Source organism: Colias philodice, chromosome 7 (genome assembly GCF_061535455.1).
Source record: "Colias philodice isolate Cphi_HAF_F1 chromosome 7, ilColPhil1 Martin Lab GWU primary, whole genome shotgun sequence".
Lineage (NCBI taxonomy): Eukaryota > Metazoa > Arthropoda > Insecta > Lepidoptera > Pieridae > Colias > Colias philodice.
The window spans coordinates 4,746,611-4,762,863 of NC_143092.1; the positions used below are offsets into that span (position 1 = coordinate 4,746,611).

The 16,253-nt window shown below is 32.7% G+C and overlaps 3 protein-coding genes across 4 annotated transcripts; 1 reads left to right on the forward strand and 2 right to left on the reverse strand.

The window, feature by feature from the left end:
* Positions 1 to 19: 19 nt before the first annotated feature.
* Grx5 (Glutaredoxin 5) lies at positions 20 to 1,752 on the reverse strand. Its single transcript, XM_089697235.1, has 3 exons — positions 1,723 to 1,752; positions 1,350 to 1,634; positions 20 to 792 (listed from the first exon to the last, which is right to left on the reverse strand). The coding sequence occupies exons 2-3, from the start codon at positions 1,603 to 1,605 to the stop codon at positions 611 to 613; spliced, it is 438 nt and encodes a 145-aa protein (XP_089553361.1). The 5' UTR covers positions 1,606 to 1,634; positions 1,723 to 1,752; the 3' UTR covers positions 20 to 610.
* A 267-nt stretch (positions 1,753 to 2,019) lies between these two features.
* Positions 2,020 to 3,844, forward strand: LOC149487015 (uncharacterized). Its single transcript, XM_089697223.1, has one exon. The coding sequence runs from the start codon at positions 2,149 to 2,151 to the stop codon at positions 3,571 to 3,573; it is 1,425 nt and encodes a 474-aa protein (XP_089553349.1). The 5' UTR covers positions 2,020 to 2,148; the 3' UTR covers positions 3,574 to 3,844.
* A 1,106-nt stretch (positions 3,845 to 4,950) lies between these two features.
* LOC149487016 (putative 4-coumarate--CoA ligase 3) lies at positions 4,951 to 16,236 on the reverse strand. 2 transcript variants are annotated; one of them, XM_089697225.1, is made up of 9 exons: positions 16,126 to 16,236; positions 12,113 to 12,323; positions 10,899 to 11,045; positions 10,215 to 10,415; positions 10,021 to 10,129; positions 7,490 to 7,716; positions 6,667 to 6,845; positions 6,100 to 6,255; positions 4,951 to 5,864 (listed from the first exon to the last, which is right to left on the reverse strand). In XM_089697225.1, exons 2-9 carry the CDS (start codon positions 12,285 to 12,287, stop codon positions 5,580 to 5,582), a joined length of 1,479 nt encoding a protein of 492 aa, XP_089553351.1. In that variant the 5' UTR covers positions 12,288 to 12,323; positions 16,126 to 16,236; the 3' UTR covers positions 4,951 to 5,579. The 2 variants fall into 2 exon arrangements, with proteins under 2 accessions (XP_089553351.1, XP_089553350.1); XM_089697224.1 differs by lacking the exon at positions 16,126 to 16,236 and adding an exon at positions 15,093 to 15,516.
* Positions 16,237 to 16,253: the final 17 nt, after the last annotated feature.

Here is a 16,253-nt window from a genome sequence, read left to right on the forward strand (position 1 = left end):
ATTGCCACACCTTGCCCGCATCTATTTATTATCATTTGAATATCATTTTATATAATCGTTTGTGAGAGTATTTTTGGTTGAGTACTCTAAATAAATGATCTGCCATATTTTAGTCTTTTAATAATGACTGTGTTGTTAATTCAACCAATTATATTATTATGAGGAAGAAGTGGGATGTAGGCTAAGAATGAATTATGTGCCCAAAAAGTATACTAACTCGAATGTACAGCTAAATTAATAAAGAGCTCTTAAAACAAAAATTATTTTATTTATCAACAACCAAACCTATTATAATATTACAATCTATTACTAAATTCAAAAGATAACATACAGGTCTACACTATGTGCTCTCATAAATAGGTTACATTGCATTTGTCTTTATAGATTAATTTATTTTATTTATTTATTCTAAATTATTGCAATTTCATAAATATACTGATAATTCAGAGACCTGAAGCTTATATAATGCTATATCATATAAATAAAAGTAACTTTTTGTCTTAATTTAATTTGTGAAATGATTAACAGTCTTCAAGGCTGAAAATCTGTTAATATTGAATTGTACCAAGCATCAATTTCAGATCATAATTGATAAACATATTTTCTGTATTTATGCTCCTTCTTTCTTAGATTCTTCTGCTGTGAGTAACGCACTTTTGATCCCAACTTTTTTCAACTCTTCGACTAGTTCCCCTGACTGATGCATTTGCAACATAATATCACATCCTCCAACAAATTCTCCATTTATAAATACTTGAGGAATTGTTGGCCAGTTAGAATAATCTTTAATACCTGTAAAAAATGATATCATCAAAACCTCTTATCCTAAACAAGAAAAAAGGTCCTTATTGTTATATGAAAGTCATTGTAAATTGCTTTTCACTATGAATTTACTGAACTTTACTATATTGATACAGAAAAAGTTTTGAAGACGAGGACTTCTTGCTCGATACTTATAGAATCTATGACATAGATAATAATTGATGCAAAACTGATTATTAAAAAATCCCTAATAAAATAGAGACATAACTTGTTAATTATTGATAGCCAAATCCTATCAAAATATGCAAAAATCAATAAATCAAAAACCATTGATTCATAAAAGGGAACCTATATTCATTTGCAATATTGTATTATCATGTATTGATATAAAAATGTAAAAATATAACCTTTTACAATCAATGATATGATTAATTATTCATGTAGCGGAATTACATTCTAAACTTGACTAATAGAACTGGTTCCCATTAATTTAACTATGACAAAAAATACTTAAAATTACTTTAATTAATATTTTAATATAAGGCGCATATTATATAACATTTAATAATATATCTTCTACAACTAACCTTGCCTAAGATTTTCGTCAGATAAAACATCATGACTTTCATAGGGAACAGCATGCATTCTCATAATTTGTACAACGGCATTACTAAATCCACATCTGGGAGCATCTGGAACTCCTTTCATAAATACCACAACTTTGTTATTCTTTACTATTTTATCAATTTTCTCGTTCACAGCAGCATCCGCAAGAAGCCGACTTGTTATTTTAAAAGTATTGTTATAAATTGGGTAAATGCTTCTCCTTAATATGGAATTCATGATGAATATTTTTGTAAATATACAGGACACTGAAAAATGATAAAAATTACACTTGATTATGTATGAAAAAGTTAATTTTTTTTAATTATTTCACAATTATTCACACAGTAAATTTACCTCAAATCTCAAATTTTTTTTTAATCTGTCAAATGTCAATTGTCATATTCTGAGTTCTGACAAAAGTGACGGATCCTAAACAGAAGAATCAAAAAACTCGAGAAAAGAAGAAATTAATGTAATGTAATGTGCCTGAGTATCTATCGCACCCAAAAATTTTAAAGAATGATTTAAAAACATTTTGAAATAATTGAGTTTTATTCTTTCACTAAATCATATAGTTTTAAATTTTTTAATCTGTATTATGTTTTATGTTTTATCTGTATTAAAAGCTGTCGCTCTCGCTTGAGCCTTGACGCCTTGTCATTTCACATTTGGTGATTTGATTTGTAAATTGTTTCGCTTTACGATTGTGTGGACCGTTTTCGTGACTGTTATCGTTTATCCTATAGTTAATTTATACAAAATAAAGAAAAATTACGAGTAATGGAAAACGCAGAGGAAGTGTTTCAATTCTTAGAAGAATTCTCCAAACGTAAGCCAAAAATAATACCACAAGAATTGAATGATTATTTGGAGTATGTAGCTCGTACCGGAGACCCCGTATATCAATGGTCTCTAGTTAAAAGTTTATTCAAAGAAAAGTTATTAAATGTAATAACAGATTTTCATGAATCCACACCTAGTGTCGATATTCCACCATGTCCTAACGTGGATCCATTCAACTATGATATTATGAAAAATAGTCTCATTGAACGTCTTGATTCATTCACATCAGCACCTTTTACGGTACAAAGGATATGTGAACTACTTACGTGTCCGCGGAAACAATACAACCGAGTCGATAAGTTTATGAGAGCCATTGAAAAAAATATCTTAGTCGTAAGCACAAGAGAGCCTGGTCCACAGAGACATCAAGAACCGGAAAATGGCGAAGCAATGGAACCCATGGTAAATGGCTCTGACAACAATTCTGAATATAATGTTGATGTTGAAATGGAAGACATATCTTGGAAAGAAAATGCTGAATCTAGGCAGGAGTCAGAACCTCAGCCAAGTTCATCTGACGCTCATATTTCAGTAGACGATTTAGAAGCGAGATTGCAGGCTAAGCAAAATGAATCTAGCACACAAGACAAACAAACAACTGAATATGAATCTGTTACTCCACCAGAACTTAACGTAGTTGAAAATAATGAGGAACCCTTACAAGAAGAGAAATCTGAAGAAATACATAGCCCTCCTTTAAGTGACGAAAAAGAAAACAATACTGTAATAGTAACGGAGAAAAATCAAGAGCAAAAGATTGATGTAGAAATGAATGAAGCATCTACCCCTCCTGGTCCATTAGTCATTCCAGATATCAAGGTAGATGATGCAGAAATGACAGAACAAAAGTTACATGAACAAGCCCAGGCTGCAGATAATATTGAACCAATTAAAACTACCAATGAAGTTGTAGAAGGTAATTCTATAATTGACGAAAAATCAACTGATGAAAGTAGCTCAGATGCTAGCACAAAGGATGAGAATGAACCTAAAAATATATCAGAAGCTTCCTCCTCTAGTGAAGAGAGCTCATCCTCAAGTGATAACGTAGATGGAAACAGTAATTCTCCAAAATCTCAAACTGAAGTTACACCAGAGAAACAGGTTTCACAAGATGATAAGGAAAATAATGACAGTGAAAATGCAACATCTGAAGTTATTGATACACCTGCTGTAACAATTCAGTCTGAGAACTATTCCATAACAGATGTCAATTCAGAAATACCACAAGCACCTACTGATATTGCAAATAAGGAAGAACAAGTTACACCAGAAAGTAGTCAAGAAGACCTTAAGGAAGAAATTAAAAAAGACGTAACTGAAATTGATAATGAAACAAAGACAGAAACTCCATCATCTTAGGCATAATTAATTTATAATGTTACAAATTGAACTGACCTTACTTGAGGTGTCTGAATTATTATCAAGATGTAAGATAAATAAATAAGTTATTTCAAAGTGATGGCCAATGATAAAAGCCCCACTTAATTTTCTTATTCGTAGATAAGCAATATGCACCCTTTTTGTATGTATTTATAAGTTTAAACAACAATTTATGTGACAAAGGGATCTCCATTATTTGTATTCTAGAATGATTGAGATAAGTTATGATGTAATAAATGAATGATTTGTAGACGGTTTGTTTTATTAAAATATATAGCTAATTTATTTATTTATGGCAATTTTTTTATTTATTCCCAATTTAATTTATTTATTCCCAATCCTACAAACATAAAACTTAATTCTAAACTTATCACTATGTCCTTAACTCTAGGAACCTCTTATTCCTAGAGTTAAGGTTATTCTTCTCCTATCATTCCTATCCCTGACACAAAAAATCATATATTGATGCAGAATTGAAGAATGAGTACAGCAGCTAATGTAATGCTATACAATAATAAACTTTCCTACATAATTTCTCCTTCACTCTTATAATAACAAGTATTCTTTTAGTTTTTTGTTCACATGTACCAATTTCATAGCCCCAGAGGCCCTTTTCAAAAATTATTACATGCATACTTGCATCAAATTGTGTAGATACAACCTATACTTAGTGACCTTAATGTATACTATACTCGATTGTGTTTAGCTACACTACACATGAAAATAGCTGATTAGCTGACTTGTGCAAGGAACTTGTATGCAGTGTAACTTTAACTGACATAAATGGGTGTTTTTTCACCAAAGATATGCGTAGCGAGGAATAAATAATTAAAAGAACCAATCATATCGTTTCTCGCCTCGATCAGTACAGCTCTGGTGGTGGCTCAGCCGTGCTAGATTTTTTGCGCATGCAAAACAAGCGAAACATGTACTATGTGAGGTGTGTTTATTACCTAGTTCTATAATTTTGAGCAATAGAAGAAATAGGGTGCTTTTTCACACATAATGTGCGAAGAATGTGTTTGTAGTATCGCCTCAAATTAAATGATTCAACCTTCAAACTAAATGATGCGATATGAGCCTTTGAGAATAAGTCCTATCCTATACTAATATTATAAATGCGTAAGTTTGTGAGGATGTGTGTGTTTGTTACTCTTTCAAGCAAATACTACTGAACCGATTACAATGAAATTTAGCACACATATAGAGGGTAACGTGGATAAACACATAGGATAGGTTTTATACCGGAAATCCCACGGGAACGGGAACTATGCGAGTTTTCTTTGAAAACGCGGGCGGAAATCTAGTACGTAGTTGTATAAAAGGGAAAGGTTTACTTATTAAAAAAGAAACAAGTAACAACAATAAAATTTTATTTTCAATAAACAATATCTCAAATACTTCATAAGATATATATTTGTATCAAAATTAATAAAAATATAACTTCCTACTTATGTTACCTAATAAAACTATTCACTTACAACTAGGTATTTAACTAAAATATATCAAAGCACCGCGGTCTTTATTAAAAATCGATTCACAAATTTACTTATGACCTTTTACCTTATAGTAAAAATTTGTGTTGATTGAAGGCTCTTCGTAATAATGGAATTTATTCTGTAGTTTAACATTATAGAAATTTAAATTTAAGTATTATTTTATAACGTTAGTAAATGTTCTGGATATTAACTTATTTTTTATCAGAGTAGCCTTTATGATTTAGTCTTGTATAATGTATACCATATTATAAATTTATTTTTTGACCGCTTTCAATTTGGGATAACTACATCTATGAAACTCACATACATCAGACCATACCACAATAAAATATACAATAATCTGTTTAATTAGTCGCCTCTTTTACAAGTTGATCAGAAAACATCTCGAAATAATTTACAAATGGTTTTCATTACATTCACGCGGTATGCTAACATCATACACTATGTTGTAATTAAGTACAAACAAAGCAAATTTATCTATTACATCTATTTTTTTCTTCCTAAAACTTTCAGTTCATTTCGCATGATTTTACCGGCTGCGTTTCGCGGTATTGCGTCTAGAAACGCGACGCCGCCCTCTAAGTGTTTGTATTTGGTCAGTTTATTAGCGACTATGTCGTAAACTTGTTTCTCTGTGAGTTTATGGTTCGGTTTCAGAACGACGAACGCTTTGGGCACTTCTCCCGCCAACGCGTCGGGCATGCCGACTACAGCGACATCTGCCACTTCTGGTTGTTCCATTATGATACTCTCGATTTCAGTTGGTGATACCTAGAAAAATAAAATATTACTTTTTATTACTTTTAAATTAGGGGAATTATATTGCTGAGACAATTTCGTAAAAGTACCAATTTGTCTCAATTATTTCATTTATCCATGCAACACACAAAATGTGTGTGTAAATAACTAATAAATACTTTTATTAAAAACAGTAGGTACATTTTTATCAAAGATGTATGTGAAACTTAAGGTAAAAATATTATGTAACAGAATATTAACTATTAACCTGGTTTCCTTTAACTTTGATGAGCTCCTTAGTCCTATCGACGATAAAGAAATAATGATCCTTGTCGTAGAAAGCAACATCACCAGTATGGAGCCACCCGTCGCTGTCCACTGTTTCTTTTGTGGCTTTCTCGTTGTTCCAGTAACCTTTCATTACCTGCAATGGAAAATAATTTTTGATTTATTTAGAAATAAAGTTGTTTACAGCGGATTTAAAAAAAAAGTATTTTTTTCTGTGATGGCAATTTAAATTTAAATGTAACTAAACGAGTAAAATTTTAAAATAATTTATTTAGTTTTTTTTACACATAAAATACTTTAAATTGTAACTACTTATCTAGTTATTTGAAAAAAATCTAGTTTAAAAACATTATTTAGAAGATGTTTACCATTTTTAATCCATCAGGCCCCGGAATCACAGACACAATAGAAAATCTATTGTATCGCGGCCGGATCTGGCCGTTCGGGGCTCAATGGGTTAAGAACCTAGTTGTATTTTCTTAATTTACTAGAACTATTATATATTTTTACGTGAAAATTTTCGTAAATAATATCAAAAAAACCTCACCTGCGGTCCCTTCAACCACAACTCCCCAGACTCATGTGGCCCCAGGGCCTCACCCGTAGCAAGAGACACGATCCGCGCCTGTGTGGACGGCACGAGTTGGCCCACGGAACCGATCTTATCGTACGGGTATATGTATGGGGTTAATAGCGTTACGGGGGAACTTTCTGTCATACCGTAACCTGGAAATCGAAAAAAAATGTACGTATTATAATAAATAAATATAAATAAATAAATATTATGGGACATTATTACACAAATCGACCTAGTCCCACAGTAAGCTCAATTATTAAGGCTTGTGTTGTGGGTACTAGGCGACGATAAATATAATACATATTTAATAAATACATATATAGATAATAACACCCGGACCCAAGAACAAATAATTGAGTTCATCACACCAATATTTGCCCTGACCGGGGATCGAATCCGGGACCGTCGGCTCAGTAGGCAGTTACTTTACCACTGCGCCAACCGCGTCGTCAATAATAATATGTATAATCGTGATTATGAGCTACATTTTTTAAAATGCATACTTAACTACATACTCAAATTGAAAATGTAAGAGAAGATTAAATTGAACTTTTGAATGCATTTTATAAATCATCGAATATGAAAAAAATATTGAATATTGTGTTTTATAGGTAGAAATACTAAATATTACTAGCTGCCTCAGCAGACGCTGTTCTGCCCTATTGACCCTTTACCGTGTATTCAGTCCACAATAACCTTCCTTGGACTTTACTATAAATATAATAAAATAGCCAAATTAGTCCAGCCGTTAGTGTCTTACGCTAATAAGACTACAAACAGAAAAATACAATACCTTGCAACAACTTAATCTGTTCCTTAGTCTTTTCGCATTTAAGTAGAAATTTCTCTAGCATGCTGTCCGTAGTTGGAGCAGCTCCTACCATTATGGTTTCTATGGATTGCAAATATTCCTTTTTCACAGCTGGATGTGTTGCCAGAAAGGCTAAAAGTGATGGCACTACGAATAACGTCGTTGGTTTATATTCTACTAAACACTTGATATAGTCATCTGGTGTGAATCTGAAAGAAAAAACATTTATTATATATCGTAATACCTACTAATTTTTATTCATATTTAGTCAGTATTATTGTCATGGAAACGATTTATTTTAAGATTGTTAGATTTAGCTTTTTATTAGTGGAAGAATATTATAGAATAAACTACGCATTTCTCTTCTCATCATTTAACGTGTCTTTACGCTGTAATACAAATTCGCTAAGATGTGATTGAAATATGAACAAATAGAACTCAAAGATCGACATCCGTGCATTGAAGTTTTTTTTGTAATCAATTTTGTGAACTGCACTTAGTTCATTTTATCGTAATAAATTACAGAAATACTGAAAAAAACATATAATAAACATACATACTACGTATTAGTTCAATAAAGATAACGTTTTATTAAACCATTTTACAAAAATAGGATTCATATTGCACGCCTCATAAGCGAAGCGTTGAGGTGGGTAGGTACTACTCTCACTTCGCGCAAAACATCTGATTTTTCAAACTTAAAATGTCTTTATGTATCATACATTGCACTTGTAAGATAATACATACACACACATATTAAGAAAAAACACTATTTTTAACATTCATGATATTTTTGATGTCATTTTTGTTATTTAAACTAGTTAAAAAACAGTTTAAAAAAGTTCTGTCTTGGACGTCCGTGTGTCTGTATGTGCGGAGGATTTTCTTGTTAACACGATAGCGACCGAAATACTTTACTAATCGAGTCTTTTTTTTTCTCTTACGCTTGAGTATGCTCAGGAATAGAACCCTTTCATTTTTCAGGGTCTGATTCGATGTGGTTTAATTGTTATTAAATAAACAAAAATAATAATTAATAAATAATTATTAAAAAAAAATTATGAGGCGTGCACTTTTGGATTTTCCAAATTATATCATTTTATTGTAATTTCATGTAACAATAAATAAAATTTAATACCTATTTGGTAATATCGGAAACTATTTCAGTTATATCTACATAAATGCAACGAAGGTTTGCATATTTAGCAATGCGATAAATATAAATTTATAAAGATAAGAAAAAATTCGATCACGAGGCGGGATTCGAACCCGCGTCCTTGTCGCCAATCCGGGGTGGACGCTTGACCAAAAGCTTGCTTCTTTTATATTTACAAGGTGGGCCAAAAGAAGTCATCCGATGTTGTTTGGCTCTCATTTTTTTTCTAAATGAAAAACTTTGATTCTGTTTTTTGATTATGTTTATTTGAACCTTTAAAATTTTATTGGTTAAGTCGAGAAGATGATATCGGCCAAATGGGCGCCGTCACAATTGATTGCCATACGGGCTCGTTTTATGGCATTTCTCATCACTTCAGCGAGAACTTCGGGCGACAAATTCTCGCACTCGTGTCTAATGTTGTCCTTGAGGGCTTCCAAGGTCTCAGCCTTGTTCATGTAAACATGGGACTACAAAAAAACCCCACAAAAAAGTCTGGAACGGTTAAATCGGGCGATCTTTCGGGCCAGTGCAAATCGCTAAAACGAGAGATGAGGCGACTCGGGAAAGCCGCCCTCAGAATATCGGTTGTGGCTCGCGCAGTGTGTGCCGTTGCTCCGTCCTGTTGGAACCACATATTCTCCAGTCCTAATTCGTCCAATTGCGGCAAAAAAAAACTCAGTCAACATGGCCCTATGGCGTGCACCGTGCCCGTAGCATTTTTCCGGCAACAGCGGCGATATTCTCGGCAGAACGGGCGCTCCGGGGCCGGACACTCTTGGCAACGTCTCGTGTGGTCGCATACTCTTCAAGGTTGGTGGCCAAACGGCGCAGTGTTTGCGCAGTCAGTGTAGGACGGCCGGGGAATCGGCGACGAATTGTTACGCAAAAAAGTTGACACGATTATTCCGCGTTATTGGGTACTGTATCGCTAAGGTATCGCTCCATGGCTTGTTCACTTGTATTCTACATCTGTCCAGTACACAAATGTCAAAACAGATTTGACATTGGCGGCCATTTGCAAAAATGAGAGCATCTTCCAATAGGGTGATTTCTTTTGGCCCACCTTGTATAAAGCACTAGTGCTGTGCTCCGCGATTTCACCCGCATTGTTCCGCTCCTGTTGGTCTTAGCGTGATGATATATAGCCTATAGCCTTCCTCGATGCATGGGCTACCTAACACCGAAATAATTTTTCAAATCGGACCAGTAGTTCCTGAGATTAGCGTGTTCAAACAAACAAACTCTTCAGCTTTATAATATTAGTACCTATAGATTTGACATATTGAGAATGCCATAAACCAAAAAATATCAAATTCATTGCAATAAATTGCTATAATAGTTTTTATTTACTTACTTAGGTATAGATACAATGTGGTATCCTAGGACTAGGTTATAGTTCAAAATACCGTTAAAACCATAGATATGGAAGAACGGCGGAACTGTTAAGATACAATCTCCTTTACCTGAAAATATGAGTTATGTATTAATTGAATAATTAACATTTTTACAATTATTATATTCTTTATAAGTAAAATAAAAATGTATTACCTTTCTCCCCATCATACTTCATGAACTTAGCGACTTGTACTTGCTTCAAGTTGCTAACCAGATTCTTATGTGTGAGCATCACACCCTTTGGCAGGCCAGTAGTTCCACTAGAATATGGTATTAAACATACATCATCTGCATTCACCGTTGGAAGATCTGCTTCGTGATCCGCCATTAATAGAGAACGGAGACCATATACATCTGAAAAAAAAATTGGTTGTCTGTAAAGTCGGTTTACTGACGATAGTTGAACGTGACAACGTCCGATTGTGCCTCTTTGTCGCTCGTTCCGCGCTCTCGCTTGCACTTCAAGCCTTACATGGAACGCCTCAGAGCGAGGTAACGCCGCATGAGTCATGTTTTTTCGTGCGTGCAGCCGGCTCTATCGAATTATAAGACGTTGTCACGTCAAAAATCATTTTAATAATTAATAGTGGGTGTTTAAATAGTCTGAATAAACTAGGGGTATTTCATAAGTAGACTTATTGCTCATACTCTTTGGTTCTTTTATTCTCGATGATCAGCGAGGTCAGTTTAAAATAGTATACAACCATAAATCATAACTATCGTATGAAATATTTCCCCACTTAAAAAATATAATATAAGGAAAGCATAGCATAAAACATGTTAATTACGAAGTATAAAAATATGAATTCTATTAGCCAAAGTACTTTTAGTCCTTACCTTTAGTTTTATCATCCTCCCCACCCACCCAGATGGTGCCTTTGTAATCTTTGAGAGACTTGCTAACTTCTAGCGCGACAGGCATAAACATTTCTATCGTAGCAATCGCCTTTACATTGCAATCCATGAATTGGCGACGAACTTCATCTGTATTAAAAAATAATAATTAAAATAGAAAGTTAGAATAAAACATTTATAAGATTGTGTCTAGTATAGCGATAGATTACCATCAAATTACCATGCACGTTTTCGGTTTAGAATTTTCACGTTAATTTAAAAATGTAAGTAAACATAAAAAACAAGAAACAAATGAAATGAACAGTTTTTTTTTTCTAGTCCAATTGTCTATTTTTACACAAATACTTTTATTTTAATAGATAAGTAATAGACAATTATTTATCAGTTGGATAAGCATAATTGTAATCCGGAGGCATTCGCCCACGCGGCTCTCTCTAATGATAGTGTCTCCATTAGGTACACGTAACTTTACAATATTATGAACGGCTACCTAATCTTTAAAGAGTACTATTTTATAGAAGACAATGTTGTACTATTTCCATAAAGTATGGTAATATCGAAGTCTAAATATGTGATAGACATTTCAATTTGTAAGGAAGGAAGCTGTTCTTATTATATCGGTTTATCTAGATCTTATTTAAACAATTCTATATTTAGAAGTACCTATTCAACTAGAATCTAGATACATATTTCTTGTTTGTATAATAAATAAGTATCTCATTTTAGAGCAAGTTATGTGCAATTATAAGATTTAAGTAAGTATTGTTTTTCCCATAAACCATTATTAAAAACGTTAAACTTAAACATGCGTATACCATAATTGTTCAGTGTACACAAATTAATTGTGTGGAACCTACCTTTACTATATAAAATGACCTTTGAACATGTCGTCGGATCAACGAGCTCACATTGTTATTTATGTTTAAAGAAATAATTATATAAAATTACCCACTCCGTGTTACCTACAATCCGGTCTGTGTGTTCGTACTTTGTCCCCACAATCAGTATCGTCTCTACCCATATAACTACATATACACTTAAATATTCAATAAAATTTTGCAAATTGTAATGTAAAAATGTAATTAAATTTACACCCAAGTGCTATTAGATAATTCGAACACTAGGCACTAACTCGCACTAGTTTACGTTTTCGTTCAAACCTTACAATCTCGTACAAGCTTTTTATTTCTACTCACCAGGTGTGTACAATGGGTTAGCAAAAGTAACCACCAAGCCGGCTCTCATAGCACCATGTATAAGTACCACAAACTCCGGTATGTTGGGTAGGATGAGACCGATTCGTTCTCCAGACGCCATCTTCAAATGGCCGGCGAGAGCATTCGCACATCGCTCTATCATCAGCCTCATCATCCCATATTCGTAAGAGCGGCCTGATGCACCGCAAGTCTGAAGAAAGAATAGATTTTTACTTTGAAATATTTTTTTTTTTTCATATAAAAGTCGTTATTATAAAAACTAAAAAGTGAACCCCTTTTACGTATATGGTGACTGGTAACATAATTTATCTTTTGTGGTTTGCATTCTAATTATATTATTTCCTTCAGCCATATTTAGCACAAAAAAATAAACATCATGACAGATTAATAATTTAATAATATACGAGTATATTATGGAGTTAGCAAGATTTATCATTTATGGTGGTGGTAGTAAGTATAAATGTGTGGTGGCATTGAAGATAAAATTGATTGATTAATTAGCCATATACGTTTAAATGTTGCGCATAAATTGCACGGTTTTAAATATAAATGGTTTATAAACTGCCTGTTACTTAGGTGCATACCCTAAATATTTTTCATTTGTAGCAACTTTACGCGGGCTATCTCAATGAAAATGTAACTCCTACACATGGACGTATAAAAAAAGACGGACGCCGTATTACGAACAAACAACGTGAAGCCACCATAGTAAGCTAGCGATCGCGTAAAGACAATAAACACGCACACACTCTCACCATAGTAAGCTAGTCGGCCGCCATTACGTCGTGAACTACCGACTGATTAACTGCGTCACTGTTTCACAAAAAATATTTAAAATGCCGTCTTGCGTGGTTAAATGGTGTCGCAACAGTACAATTTTAAATAACAAAACACAAGGGATTACATTCCACAGGGAAGCAAGTTATTTCTTTTATGTTTTAATGACAAAATTATTACGGCAAAATTTATAGAAAAAAATACAGCCGCCATTGTCATCAACACAGCTGTTGCCATGGCAACATGGCACACACGCATGGATGTTTCGCCGCCATTACTAGGCTTCACTCAATATTTAGGCGATATACCGTCCGTCTTTTTTTATACGTCCATGCTCCTACAGCTATTTAAATAGTCCCGTGCGTAGTAATAAAAGGTGTAAATATTTACAATATGAATAGCAAGCATTTAAAGATAATATACCTAATATTTTTCTTAAAGATTATAATATTAGGAACCTATGTAGTTCTAGGTACAGATTTAACCAAAAAGTAAACTAGACACAAATTTTTGGGACTCAATTATGGAGTTTAAATTATTTCCTAAAGTTCATTAATCATTCCTAAGGTATCCATTTATGAAAGTCGTCTGTATGACATTAGCCTTAAATGTAGTTTGTTATAAAAAATAGTTGTGATCAAAGTCCAAGCTTGAGCAAGTCTAGACACAAATAATACTAGAACCAGTTAGCTCAATCTTGGTATGAACTACATTTTAGGTTTCAACTATTTCACGATCATTCATATATACCTAGGTACTTCGTTTGACTAGTATTAACGCCTAGTTACCTAACTGTAGAGATAATGAATGATAACAAAATTATTATACCAGGACTAGGTAAGTATTTGTATTGCGCCTTAACACACGTGCACAGTTTATTGTCAAGAACTTGCGTAACTTATCAATGATCACGAATTTACTATTAAAAATTTAATATGGCACTGTTTAGTTTAATCTACGCGATTATAGATCTAATTTAAATTGGTATGAGATATCTTTCTGAATTAACTTTTTTGGCAAAGGTTTTCGTTGCTGCCTGGTCGTAGCTGAAGTCTGAGAATGCATTTACCTATTTACTAAGTTTTTTTAAATATAGTTTGAGTTAAGTTGAAGCGAAACTAAATCTCAAAATATATTTGTTAGAGACTTGATGTACGCATTGACTGCACTGCACTGGTAGGACTAAGGACACCTTATATTTTTTTTATTTTCTAATGATTATCCAGACTTGTTTGTATATTAAACATCCATAAATCATATTTTATTTATAATATTTACTCGTGTAGAAATGACCGGTATTAACGTAAACATACTTTACCTACTCATCAGTCATCATCAATTAAGAATCGGTCATATTTAATTTTTTATTAATTACAAAACATGTGATTTTGAAATTTTCCCATAATTTTAAATTCGTTTATAGAAAAATGGATTAATTTTTATCATTTTAATAACGTTACATTCACAGCCCACAGGTTACAGTTTTCGGATCTTTGATTCGAAGTTCATCAATTTAAAAATATTAATTATCTATATTTTACGACATATAAATAAACAACCGCAAGCACGCACGTATTTCGAACTCGCAAGACTTTTGGCACATGAAATCGATGAAGACGGCACCATTGAAGTTTATTTATAAACAAGTTTCAAAGATCAAAGTTTACCCTTTCTTTTAAATCGTCAATATTCACTTTCTTAAACTAATGTTGGCATGGGTGCATTATTGTAATGAAATAATCGTCATTCACTCGTTTTGTTTTAGACTCAAAGTTCAATGTTAAGTATTTTTAATTCAGAAGATTCCCTACACAACACGCGCGTTGTAATAGACATGGTATTTTGAACTTTGTACTGTCAGCAACTAATGGCACAAAACAATAAACTAGGCAGGTAATTAGAGATTTTATCATGATTTTATATTTCAGCATTTCATTAGAATCTATGATTTTTACTGTTTTTTTTTAACATCAATTTGCTCAATTAAGTTTGCAATTTTTACACTTCAAAATTAAATATACCTATTAGATAAATAGAGACCTATACTTACCTAAATTGATAATACTTAAATTTTAAATGGAAACAATGGCATAATAAACAATAAAAAATATAAAAATAATTATTAGTTACCGTTAGCATAGTTACATAGTTAAATCACGCGAACGAAATAATTTTTACTCACCACGCAAGGCATATCCGGCCATAGTTCAAAATCCCTAAAAACGAATTCCGGCAAGGTTTCGTTACCCACTTCAATATCTCCATACAGAGAAGTTAGAACATTATTTTTCAATGCAGGTGCAGTCTGTGTAGCCAAACACCTTGATAAATTTTTCACTACATTATTGGTTTTAATATGGCAACTATCATTTTGGGCTGTTAAATTTTTAAGGATTTGGCGCGCAATTTTCCCGCGCAAAATTTTCAAAGAAGACATTTCGCGGTGTATGTTTACCCGCGAAGGAACAACGCGTGAATGTTGCTGGCTATAATGTTGGCGCGTGAGTCGGCCTACGACGACAGCTGACGTCTGCCTCTCACAGGGCAAGGTCCACTTTACTATTTTATTACTATTTAAATAAATGCATCATGTAGTGCCGACTGTTATTGTTTTCATTTTGTCCTCTGATAACAGGTGTATGAGACATCTTCTTATCTTATATCTTATCAACATACAAAAATATCTTACATAGAATTATGAATTAAATACCTACGTTATAAACCCATTTAAATTAATTACATATAAAAGAGAGAATGGGTACATAATATCAACACTGTAATTCCTGTCCCTATACGAAAATGGAGACATCGAATTACATTGGGACTTAGAACACACACACAAATCTGATACTACTTGTGTATATTACATTTGTATCATTTTATACCACCCTACAATCTACATATTTTTCAAACTCATTCTTAGGTATTTTAATTATAATTAAATATATTTTTTTAATTTAATTATAATTAATTTTAAAGCACAATATAGTGCTATATAAATTTTATTGCATTTAAAAGAACAAATCGTAATATAAAATAAGTAGTCATGCAATAACTAGGGCTAGTAATAATCAATCATTTTAAGGTCATCCAACAGCTTTATCATCTAATCATCATAATTGCTCGTTTATTGTTATCTAAGCGTATTAATTTAATTAATATAACACTTAATGAATGAGTCTTATTAGTAAATAAGGCTATGTTATAAGACTTACCTAAGTATCGAAGCCGCAAGTTGATTGCAATCTGAAAATATACAAAAATATTAAGATGTGTTAGGTAGGTATATATAATATATATTGAAATACAAAATATTTACTAACCTCCTTTTCCCTTGTTTAAC

Excerpts from the sequence above, each read along its gene's own strand:
- LOC149487015 (XM_089697223.1), top strand. The coding sequence starts at position 2,149 with ATGGAAAACGCAGAGGAAGTGTTTCAATTCTTAGAAGAATTCTCCAAA.
- LOC149487016 (XM_089697224.1), bottom strand. The coding sequence starts at position 15,347 with ATGTCTTCTTTGAAAATTTTGCGCGGGAAAATTGCGCGCCAAATCCTT. Across the intron at positions 10,130-10,214 it reads GAAGTATGATGGGGAGAAAG|GTAAAGGAGATTGTATCTTA; the intron begins GTAATACATTTT and ends TCATATTTTCAG. Across the intron at positions 7,717-10,020 it reads CACATTGTATCTATACCTAA|ATTCACACCAGATGACTATA; the intron begins GTAAGTAAATAA and ends TTTTTCTTTCAG.
- Grx5 (XM_089697235.1), bottom strand. The coding sequence starts at position 1,605 with ATGAATTCCATATTAAGGAGAAGCATTTACCCAATTTATAACAATACT. Across the intron at positions 793-1,349 it reads TGACGAAAATCTTAGGCAAG|GTATTAAAGATTATTCTAAC; the intron begins GTTAGTTGTAGA and ends CATTTTTTACAG.